Genomic DNA, 12,544 nt, shown 5'->3' with positions numbered 1-12,544 from the left:
GACCCAAGGTTGGACAGGCCACCCTACTTCTTGTCACGTACAACCGGGGAATCAAAACCACGCCAGTTGACTCAATGACAGTCCTTATGTTACAGCGCACTCGCGCTAACCATTCAGCCATCTAATCCCCCATTGTCCCAAATAAAGAGATAAATAGAATTTGATATCATTTGGTGTATATTTGCTATTTGATTAACTCCCTTGCCAGCAAAAATCTGAAGCTGTGACAAGAAATCTGGGCGTGAGTTCACAAAGCATTCTCAGACTTAATTTAAGAATTTACTCAAGATCGTTCAACCACTGTTTATGAGAAATATCTTTGATCCAGAAACAAAAAAATTTGCACATAGTTTCTTATTGATGTATTTGATACATTAAAACAACAAACGTTTTATAAAGGGCTATGTTTTAGTTACAATAAAACAAACAATTTCATCATGTCGTCGGTGAAATGTCAAAAGGGTGTATCTCGGGAAATTAGTCAAATACACTTTTTTGCATTTTTTAAAAAACCCAATTAATATGCACATTTCTGTCTAAGCTGTGTATCTTTACGCCAATTGGAAATGTTCTAGGTATCAGGTGTCCAAATTTTGTATCTTGATTTGTGGAAATTTTGAAATGCAAAAGGTTCTATTTCTTAATCTTTATAAATTCTTAGATACATCCTTTTGACACTTCATCGAGGATGTAATACTTTTACCTTCTACAGTGTGTATTGTTTAATATGAATATTAATTTACCCGACAAATTACATAACATTTTTACAGCGTGCAGAATGACCAATGGGTCAGATCTAATTTCAGTCATTTTCCATAACCTTCGGTCATGACTGGCATATACGGCCGACATGTAACCCATGGTGTATACTATTTAATATGAATATATTTTTTACCGTAGGATTGTCGAAGATTTGAAATAATTCATCTGTAACATGTTCTATATCGTAATTATCACTATTTACAAGATGACCAAACATTTGACGATTTGTAATATGCATAAATATACCCTGAAAAAAAGGAAAGAAAAAAAATAAACAATAATAAAAATTTTAAAATCTAGATGCATTCTGTAACTTTCTAGTAGTGATTGGAAAACATTTCAGACATCATGCATGTGTAAATATTACCCCAGGACAGAGGAGAGGTTATATTCCATTAATGTGCTCACAATCAGAAATGTAATGAGGTTTAATGTCATACTGTTCGATCTACCTTATATCGAATTCCAACTGCCAAGGGATCTTTTACATGCACGGCAGTGTCTAGATGGGACCTTGGTTTTTCGTCTTATCCAAACGACTAGACAGCTATCCTTGTCAGGCCCTCCGTCCTGCACCACTGACAAGGTGAAACCACGTCAGAAAATCGCGAACATTCTTGGCCAATGCATGGATCGAACACGCGATCTCCAGACTAGCGAGCCAGTGTCTTACCCACTTAGTCAGCAGAGCTGTCACATATGTTTTCACTTTTGTAGGTAATGGTGCTAAAAATTAGAGAAGTTTCTCATTCTTCCTGGCACTAACACAAACGCAACATGTACTGGTACATGTTCAGTGTATGCCTTGACCTTTTTCTGACAGTTTGACTGAAGGATTTGACATACTTATTTGTGACATATTCAGTGAAGGCCTTGGCATACTTTATTTCTAACATGCTGACTGAAGGCCTTGATGTCCACTAACACAAACTAGGTCATTTCGGGATTAACATATGGTTCACTTTTACTTCAATAACTCGCTTGCGCTTAGGGATCTTTACCAGTTGGGAGTAAAACAGAGGACTCGGAGAAAACCCACAAGGTTGGACAGCCGACTATACTCTTTGTCAAGTACAAGCGGAAAATCAAAACCCCGCCACTTGACTCAATGAAAGATCTAAGGTGCATGCGTTAAACCATTTGGCCACCACCCAATCCCCCTCCCACCTTGACATAACTTATTCTGACAGTGACATACCTTATTTCTGATGTATTGAGCGAAGGCCATATCAGCATCCATATCTGGAGAAGTATTAGAATTACGTAAGGCTGGAAGTCTATAACCATGGATCAGGTAAACAGTGCTGATAAATGGTACAACCCATACACCACTAGAAAATATAAACAATATTATCATACGCCACTACAAAATACAAACAATATTATCAAACACCACTAGAGAAAATATAAACAATATTATCAAACACCACTAGAGAAAATATAAACAATATTATCACACACCACTAGAAAATACAAAAAATACAAAATGAAATGAATTGGGGTTTAACGTTCTACTGTTCTGCACCGACTGGGCTAATGAAGACGGACATACACCATGCAGTGTGCTATGAGGGAAATTATGTATTGACAGCAGCACTATGGCCTACTCTTCTATCGAATTCCAATTGTCAAGGGTTCTTTTACATGCATGTCAATGTGTACACTGGACCTCGATTTTTCGTCCCATCCAAACGACTATGCATTGTAACTTGCCAGGCCCTCCGTCCTGTACATACACTAGGCCTCTATTGCAAACACTTGTTAAAATCACCGGAAATAAAATTTCTACAAGAACTGTCTAATGAAGATGGACGCTACACAACATAAGGTTATTAGAATTTCCAACTGTCAGGTGATCTTTAACGTTCTGCAGATGGTGTTTACATAGGATTTTGGTTTTTTATCCCATCCAAATGTCTAGACACCTTGCCAGACTGCTGTCTTGCACTACTGACAAGGGGAAATTAGAAGAACTATCACGGTCAGCATCTCGGAACTCCTAATTAATGAGTCAGTTTGTACAATGTGCTGGATCCAATCTGGTTAAAACACAGATCCTATTTCGTTTCGTTTTTTATAGTTCAAAATTTCGTTTTACTCGTCTTTACTACACTAAGATCTGGAAGAGTTGTTATATAACAGGCGTTCTAGTTGATAAGAGGAATTAGCCAATGAAACGGTCTGTTAGGGTGAGTTCTTGGCGACCTCTGCACAGAACTGTGGTTAAACCCCTAGAAACGTCAATGCTGATTGATTAATCAAAAGCCGCTCTTATGACCCCTGACGTGACCACCCAGTACAACTGGTCAGATCTTCATGTAGTGTAGGCCATCGAAAGTATAAAAAAAACGAAACGAACTATAGATCTGTATTTTAAACAGATTATGTTGAATCTTAGCAAGCTTCCATTGTAAACTGTAATTATAGAAAATTTAAAATATTATGGAAAATTTAAAATATCGAAATATGAACGATAACCTTTTATTTATAACGATAAATCTACTTATACTTACATTTTTCGTCTCTCTGCAATATCAATATAATCTTCTGATCTAGCATAGAAGCCATCTTTATTCAACGCACCCCAGAAATTTGACCACAACCTACCATCTCGAGTCATCATAGGAGAAATAATAGATCTAAAACAAAAGATAAATATCTTAATGAACCCATTAATACAAGTTATGACAGTAGAGTTTAATATACAAAATGAAATTGGGGTTTAAAGATACATTCTCACGAAAATATGAAATGAAATGGGTTTTAACGTCCTACAGTTCTACTACAAAAGTATGTATAGGGTAGTTATTTCAAATAAAAGTATAGCGAATTTAGCATAAATCGAAAGTAGAGACACCAATTCTTACTAGAAAGATACATGGCTTTTAAAAATAGATTTTTTATGTCTTCAGGATTTGAAAGGGATTTGAAGCAAATTTCAGATAGATTAATTAGTTTGAATATGTTTTCAGTCCAAATACATCATCAAATCACACAAATTTGTACGTGGCAAGGCATCTTTAACATGATATCTATTTCTCTCTTCTCTTCTAACTCACCGTACTATTTTATTTCAATAATCCGCTGCGCACACTTGCGCACACTTTAAACCACTCAGCCACACAACTTCCCTCAACTTTAAAGCATGTTCCTACGTATTTTCTCTAGTTTCCTCTTCTAGACTGTTAAAGACCTTATGCACAAACAAATTATTGAAATAAAATAGTACCATGTGTTAGTCCCAAAATGTATTAGTTTTGTGTTTGAGGAATTAAAGCCACCATACCTGTTTTGTTGAATGAGATCAATCAGTGTTTTAGGATTGGATAAATGAGCCGATGAGTCCACCGAGAAAAAATACTGACAATTCTTCTTAATACATTCATCACTGAAATATAACATAAAGATTTAACCTGGAAATTGCAAATTTTCTAAGAAAGTCAAAACGTAATTATTTCTATGTCTTTTGCTCAATAGGTTGTCAACTCACAATTATACGATCATAGGTGTCATTCTCACACTTAAGATTCATTTACACAGGAAATAATAACACAATTACCTCCCTTGTTTTCTATTCTCCACCATGGAGTAGCGATACTCAAACGTTTGAAAATGAAGAGAAAAATGATATTTTTGCCAATTTCTCATCTGGCAATAGTGAAATATTGGATTAATAGGATTATTCTTTAACAAGGTAGGACTGTTTATGGATACCATCTATTTTCAGGCTTTATTTTAATAAATTTTAAAAATATAACTTAAAAATTTGCAATTTCCGCTTTAACTAGATCATATCAAGATAATTCATAAAAATACATAAACTGAAATGAACTGGGGTTTAACATACTACTGTTCTGCTCCTATACTGGGCTAATGAAGACGGGCACACACCATACATTGTGCTATGAGGGAAATTTTGCCCGGGCAGCGGCATTACAGCCTACTCTTTTATATCGAATTCCAACTCTCAAGGGATCTTTTACGTGCATGCAAAAGTGTACACGGGACCTCGGTTTTTCGACCGATCCGAATGACTATACAGCTGTCCTTGTCAGGCCCTCTGTTCTGTACCACTGACAAGGGGGAACCACGATGGAAAATTTAGATGAACTTTCTCGGTCCAATGCAGGGATCGAACACCCAACCTCAGGTTATCAAGCCAACTGGGGCTTCCCCATAAATATACTATTTAAGATACCCACATAAAGCGCTGAAATACACCCACAAAGCAGTTATATCTCACAAAAAAAAGATAGCCTTTTACAGCCGGCTTTTCTGAAAGGAAAACATGGATGCTAACGAAACATAACCTCTTCTGGAGGTTACAGTCACTGTACATTTTGAGTGATAGCCTCCAGAGGTGGGAAAAAGTCAAAAGTCGCGGGACCTTGAGTCAGAGTTGAGTTGCAAGTCGCTGCACCTGGAGCTGGAGTCAAGTCCCAAGTCGCTGACTTTAGTACCAAGTTGAGTCGAGTCCCAAGTCTTTACAAAGCTTGAGTCCAGCTCAAGTCGCCAGTTCACCAAACGAGTCAGAAATTCATGTCGAATAAGGTAACTTAGAGTAAGACACCCCCGCTGCAGCAACTCGAGTCCTGAGCTCTTTCAAGTCGCAAGTCGTCACGACTGCCGTGTTCGAGTTGAGTCTCAATAAATATTTCAAGTCAAGTCATATACCCCCCCACCCATCACCCCCGATATAACCTCCTGGTTAGTGAGCCAGCATCATACACCCCCCTGCCCCCGATATAACCTCCTGGTTAGTGAGCCAGCATCATATACTCCCCCCCCCCCCGCCCAGCCAGAGCCCTATTTACTCCCTTTAGTTAATAATCACAACATTTTAAATATACAACTCAACTTACATAGCCCGGTTTCTAGCCATAGATTCGTCTACATCTTCAAATGGTGTTATATAACTTACTGATCTGTATCTTCCTTTATAAGTATCCAAAAATTTATTTACTACTTTTCTGTGATGTGATTCCTATAATTAGGAGAAAAAAAAAACATGGCTTCAAATTTATTTGAGAAATGTCACAATGAGAGAGAAAGAGAGAGAGAAATGAGGTTCCACTTGACACAAACTAGGTCATTTTGGGACTAACATATGGTTCAATTTTATTTCAATAATTCGATTGCACGTCAGGGTCTTTAGCAGTGGGAGGAAACCGGAGGACCCGGAGAAAACACCCAAGGTTGGACAGGTGACCCTATTCCTTGTCATGTACAACCAGGGATTCAAAACCACGCCAGTTGACTCAATGACAGGCCTTATGATACAGCATGCACATGCTAACCATTCGGCCATCCAAGCCCCCAAATGTCACAATGAACAATGATTAAAGACAATACAAGTTTTTTACTGTTTCAATTAATTTATCAAAACATAAATATCTCAATTTGTTTTGTTTTTTTGTGAGACAAATATCTAAAGTTGCAATTTCATATTTTTAAGTTATATTTTTAAAATTTATTAAAATAAAGCCTTAAAATAGATGGTATCTATAAACAGTCCTACCTTGTTAAAGAATAATCCTATTAATCCTATAATTCACTATTGCCAGTTGAGAAATTGGCAAAAATATTATTTTCATCGACAAATTCAAACGTTTGAAGTAAGCTACTCCATGGTGGAGAATAGAAAACAAGGGAGGTAATTGTGTTATTTTTTCCGGTGTAAATGAGTTTTAAGTGTGAGAATGACACCTATGATTGTATAATAGTGAGTTGACAACCTATTAAGCAAAAGACATTTAAATAATTACGTTTTGACTTTCCTAGAAAATATGAAATTGTAACTTTAATAAACATTTTCCCTCTTCTCTTACATCTTTAATTGTTTTCTTTTATTAAAATTTTATTTCTTTGTAGCATATCATAAATATATTAATAAAAATTATATGAGAGAGAGAAAGAAGGGTTTACTGTCCACTCAACATTAACTAGGTAATTTCGGGACTAACATATGGTTCAATTTTATTTCAATAATTCACTTGCGCGTAGGGGTCTTTAGCAGTGTGAGGAAACCAGAGGACCAAGAGAAAACCCACGAGGTTGGACCGGGGATAGTTAGTTTGTGATCATAATAAGCTGTTTACAGTTAGCTGGAAACCACAGGGCTGTTCTAGACAGAGTCTAACTTTATTAACTCAATATCTTACTTTGCATCCCTTAAAAAAAATTAACCTATTCCAAATAAACTTACAGAATTATGAAGAAATATGTCTATCTTTGATTTAGGGTACTCCAATGCTGCAAGATCTTCAAAAAATTCTCGTAAAAAGGCTGTTGGACTTTCAACAAAAACACCAAGAAAAACTGTCGGGTAGTCATCTTCCTGCAAACAGAAACAAAAAACAGAAAAATAAAATTTGTAATTCAGATGTGTGTAATGGGATGTAAAATTTCTTCCCATGCTGGGGCATTTTATTGCATCTACTAACGGATCTATTTCTATACATCTCATTCAATGGGTATACAGTCTGGTTACTATCAGTCAAGCAGTAACCATGGGAACCACATACAGGTTAATATATAGCTTTGTGTGTAAAAAGACTTATATATTAATAACTATAGCTTTATGTGTAAAAAGACATATTAATAACTATAGCTTTATGTGTAAAAAGACATATTAATAACTATAGCTTTGTGTGTAAAACACTTATATATTTATAATTATGGCTTTGTTTGTAAAAAGACTTCTACATTTATAACCAGAGCTTTGTGTGTTAAAAGACTTATATGTAAAAAGACATAAATATTTATAACTATAGCTTTGTGTGTAAAAACACTTACATATTTATAACTATAGCTTTATGTGTAAAAACACTTACATATTTATAACTATAGCGGTCAAACTGAATTGATCTTTAGATTCTGTATCAATCGGAGAAATCATTTCTTTGTAGGATCTGTCCTACGAACTGACCTGCACTTCTAATTCTCAAAATGGCCAAAACTAAGAATCAGGATCAATCCTGAGAACTTATCCGAGAGAACTGGCTAGATATTACAGTGTGTCTGTCACTTCCAAGAAGCTATTTCACAATGCAAAATGAAATGAAATGGGGTTCAACGTCCTACTGATCTGCTCAGACTGGGCTAAAGAAGATGGGCAGCTGCACTATGGCCTAATCTTATGTTGAATTCCAACTGCAAAGGGATCTTTTATGTGCATCCCAATGCATACACAGGCCCTCCATCCTGCAACACGGACAAGGGGAAACCAAGTCAAAAAATCCTGATGAACTTTCTCGGCCAATGCAGGGATCGAACATTCAGCCACCAGGCTAGCAAGCCAGCATCTTGCCCACTTAACCACCGTGACCCCTAATGCAAAATGAACTAATAACATAGACTTACCCGTACACCCTCTAGACTAATAGTATCTTCTTCACAAGCTTGACAACCACTATTAACGGTCCAACTATCAACCAGGTAGTTAGTCAAACGATTAAACTCAGACTAGATAATAAAAAACAAAAACATTATATCAATCTTAAAGATACATAAAGGGAGATTAGATAAAGAGCTGGCAGTTCTCACTATAATAGTTAAAAACTAGATAGTGTAAAGGGAATTTGCTGAAAATTTCAGTCAAATTGATCCACTCTGAACCAAGATTTTAGTGATTGAATTTTAGTCCTAGCCTCGATCATCATTACTAAAGTCGGTACGATAAAAAGCATAGTCTTGATTATCCATTTCATGATTAAATTATGAATAGAAGTCGAACAGCAAATCGGAAACTAATTCAATAAACAACGCAGGCTAGCGATGCCATCTAGAGTTGATTATGGTCTGGATAAGTTAATTAATGTCTAATTAATAATTTATATAACATTTCAGACCTAAAGAAAGACCTGCAATAGACAGATTTAGCTCTTGTATAATGTATGTTTAAATAAACAGTACAAAAACAATTATCTAAATTTTGGATAAGATAAGTAGAATATGCATATATGTAACATATCTGTGCTTGTAAGTCCCTTTTTGCAATACTTGAGCAATATTGGCAACCAAAAAGTCCACTTTTGTCAGTTTAGTTGGACCAGATATTTGAAAACAGGATTGCCAATTGAAAAATAAGTGCCAATTCTTATTTAAGTTGATTTTGTATCCTTGTCCCACCACAGACTACAAACTTATATATAAACAACAAATGATAAAATTAACCACAGTAATTGGATAGACGTACCTTAATGGGTCCGTTACCATGAATAATGACAGGAGAAGAACCAGTTTTAAAATTATACATGTAACTTTTACTTCCTTTAAATTTTAAAGTTGTTTCACCTAAAACAAAAAACACCAAATAATATATTACTGATAACCTAAACTATGAAATGAAATGAAATGGGGTGTGGGAAATTTTGCCCTGACAGCGGCGCTACGGCCTACTCTCATACCGAATTCCGACTGCCAAGGGATTTTTTACGTGCATGTTAATGTGTACACAGGACCTTGGTTTTTGTCCCATCTAAATGACTAGACAGCTGTCCTTGTCAGGAAATTCTACCTGCGCCACTGAAACATGGGGGAAACCATGCTGAAAAATATGGATGAACTTTCTCGGCCAACACCGGACACGAACTGTAGTCAGTGGACAATAACAACAGTGTTATAGTGATGCTCTAGTGTATAGGGTCAACCTATAACATTGATGTAGTCAGTGGACACCAACAACAGTGTTATAGTGATGCTCTGGTGTATATAGTCAATCTGTAACATGTACAATACCGGCAGAAGAAGGGCATATCGCCCAAAACGAATACTGGATTAAATCTTTGACCACTACACAGTCTTGTCAAGTTCGTTATCAGGGGACTTATACTATGGATTATTTTCAAGGATTGTTTCCTGTTCTTCTTCGGCTGTATCACTGAGATCCAAACTGACCTGCACTGTTAGAGGGACTCTTCCACCCTTTCTTTCCTCTAATTCTACAAAGTGTTAAGGTAGGAGGCTATCCGAAAAATTTTGTTCCAAAATGTTAAAGCTGTTGAATTGAAAATAGTACAAGTAGTTAGAAAATGTAATAAACAAGGGAAAATTAACATTTAAAAAAAAGTTGTTGCCAGGGTAACTCATTTTGGGGGAAAAACATTATGAAAAATGTAGGTACGCTATATCTTTGTAACTAATTAAGATATCTTCACCAAATTTGCAGGGTATATAGACTCATATCTACCACATAGTCAGACAGAAAGCAATTTGAATTATCATTAATATTTCAAAAGTTATCAAAATATTTCTCCAAAGACAAAATACTGTGGTGAGGCAAATGTTTTAAACCATCATTTTCCAAGAAATCATAAAAATTATAGAGAAAAACCCTCTGTCTGGTTTTAGGGTTATCATTAAAGAATAAGCAGTCTGAAAATGAGACATTTATCTTTATTATTATCAGAGATGGTGTACCTACATTTTTCATACTTTTTCCAAAAAAATGTGTTACCCTGGCAACAACTTTTTTTTTCTTTAATGTTAGTTTTCCCTTGTTTATTACATTCCCTAACTACTTGTGCCATTTTCTATTCAATAGCTTTAGAATTTCAGAAAATATTTTTCGGGTAGCCTCACCCCTTAAAGCGTTTATTCAATAAAACAACTAATCTTACCTAAAGCACCGTTTAAATTTTGGAATATTTCTGACTTGGTATCTAATTTAATACTCCACTTTTGCTAAAATAAAATATTTTCAAAGAATGATTCAATTATCATCTTTTATCAAGAACTTTTGTTTTTTTCAACTCACAATTTTAAAGTCAAATATCTACTAAAATAATACATCAATACAACAAAAACTACAATAAAAATAACAATAAAGAAACTGAAAAGCAATGAATTGGGTGTAATTAAAAATATTAATATTACGTTCATGCCAATGTGTACACAGCACCTCAGTTTTTCTTACCATCCGAAAGACTAGACAGCTGTCCTTGTCAGGCCCTCCGAATATCCTTTATAAATATATTAACCTACTAAACATTAAAGCTTTTAAAACGGTGTAATACACAATCCAACACAAAGCACAAACTACATTTTTTATTTGCACAGAAGCTTTTGGATGTCTACCATACATTTCAAGAGTAATTTGGCCATTTTGATTATTATGTTATTGTTTTTGACCTTAAAGTAACTAAGTCTCTAACTCAATATCATCCAAAGTCTTCGACATTGAAAACACAGATTATTTGTCAATTTAAATCAACAATGATGCTGTGTTCTTACCGGGAAAGAATGGGCTTCTGATATCCAATATTTAAGATAAAATAAACATTTTACCATTGGTACACGAATCATGTACCATGATGCAATTCAGTGCCATTTGTAATAAGGGTCTCAAAGAACAAGGTTAGACATATTCTACAAGTCATGTCAAATGGTGACCCATATTCTTATCTGGAAAGCATGCGCATTGATTACCATCGGTGTAGACTGGAATAACCAGACGCTAGTGATTGCCATTCGATTGAGACTTCTGGCGTATGTCGCCAAACATAACTGATTTTGAAATTATAGTAGAAACAGATACAATTGAATGTAAATCAGTTTATATACATTCATATCATATTATTATATGCGTTGCGCAACATTTGTGTCAATTTGTAAGTCCCAAATATTAGCGATTTAGCTCCTTTAATATCATTTTTGCTACAACTTTGTCAGGGATGTATAACCAGCTTCAAATTAGAACCTACCCGTAAAGATTCATCTAAGTATATTTTAGTATAATACAGTTGGTCATCATCATTATCTTGAATTGGTTTATAAGACACAATCTCGTAAATATCTTTCACATAACCAATAAAACCTAAAATCGTAATAAAGTTGCATTATTGATAATAAGAAGAGGTGGGCAAGACTTGGAACACATGCCAAACAGACAGGATTACGAATTTCTAACACTATTTCATAAAAAGGGGGAATAACTCTGTAAGTTATTACAAATCTTTGAAAATTAATGGGATTCTTTCTTGCAATAAAACAGACAATCAAGATAAATTAAGAAAAATAAATTAATAATTGCAGCCTATAAAGTGCTTACAAGATTTCATAACAAAGGGGAATAACTCTTATCAGATATTACTGAAAATGTGTAGTATTTTTTCATATCAGTGAGATAGACAACAAATATGTAATTCAAAAAGACATGGATTATTGCAGCCTCTATTGTGCTCATAACAAAGGGGAATAACTCTATAAGATATTACATATCAACATGTAATTCAAAAAGACATATGGATTATTGCAGCCTCTATTGTGCTCATAAGACATCTGGACGATTGATAGCAATAGACGACCACCTTAAAATGAGGAAGTATAAAAATGAAATCATGTCCTAGAATATTAATAAATCAGAGAGACATGAAACTTAGCATGATTGTTTTGTCGATAATTGTCACAATTCCACTCATTGATCTTTTAAAATAAAGCCAAGATTTATTTACGAAACAATATTTACCTCCAGAATTTAAATATCTTTTCTCTGTTGCTTTCACTTGTGGATATTTTTCCTGAAAGTAATAAAATGTTAAAGTTATCAGACTGTTGTAATGTTTCTATGGCTGGTTACTAAAGACTGGCAGCCATTGTGCCAAGTTTAAACTCTATCCTGTAGCTTCAAGTTGTAATGGGGGGGTCACGGTGGCTAAGTGGGTAAGATGCTGGCTCGCTAGCCTGGAGGTCGGGTGTTTGATCGCTGCATTGGCAGAGAAAGTTCATCCAGATTTTCCGGTGTGGTTCCCTCTTGTCAGTGGTACAAAACAGAGAACGTGTC

The 12,544-nt window shown here is 35.2% G+C and overlaps 1 protein-coding gene across 1 annotated transcript in view; it reads right to left on the bottom strand.

Moving 5' to 3' along the window:
• The window catches only part of LOC126828860 (multifunctional procollagen lysine hydroxylase and glycosyltransferase LH3), a 43,791-nt gene that overhangs the window by 7,753 nt on the left and 23,494 nt on the right, over positions 1-12,544 (bottom strand). Inside the window, exons 5-15 of the mRNA XM_050558936.2 lie at positions 12,230-12,281; positions 11,466-11,578; positions 10,383-10,446; positions 8,960-9,057; positions 8,125-8,226; positions 6,968-7,099; positions 5,625-5,746; positions 4,049-4,150; positions 3,276-3,401; positions 1,961-2,093; positions 896-1,009 (exon numbers count right to left, since the gene is read on the bottom strand). Coding sequence (XP_050414893.1) covers positions 896-1,009; positions 1,961-2,093; positions 3,276-3,401; positions 4,049-4,150; positions 5,625-5,746; positions 6,968-7,099; positions 8,125-8,226; positions 8,960-9,057; positions 10,383-10,446; positions 11,466-11,578; positions 12,230-12,281 — 1,158 coding nt within the window. The remainder of the gene's footprint in view (positions 1-895; positions 1,010-1,960; positions 2,094-3,275; positions 3,402-4,048; positions 4,151-5,624; positions 5,747-6,967; positions 7,100-8,124; positions 8,227-8,959; positions 9,058-10,382; positions 10,447-11,465; positions 11,579-12,229; positions 12,282-12,544) is intronic.

The sequence above is a fragment of the Patella vulgata genome, chromosome 7, assembly GCF_932274485.2.
Source record: "Patella vulgata chromosome 7, xgPatVulg1.2, whole genome shotgun sequence".
NCBI lineage: Eukaryota > Metazoa > Mollusca > Gastropoda > Patellidae > Patella > Patella vulgata.
Note: the sequence above shows the minus strand (reverse complement) of the source record. Positions and strands in the feature narration are given on the sequence as shown.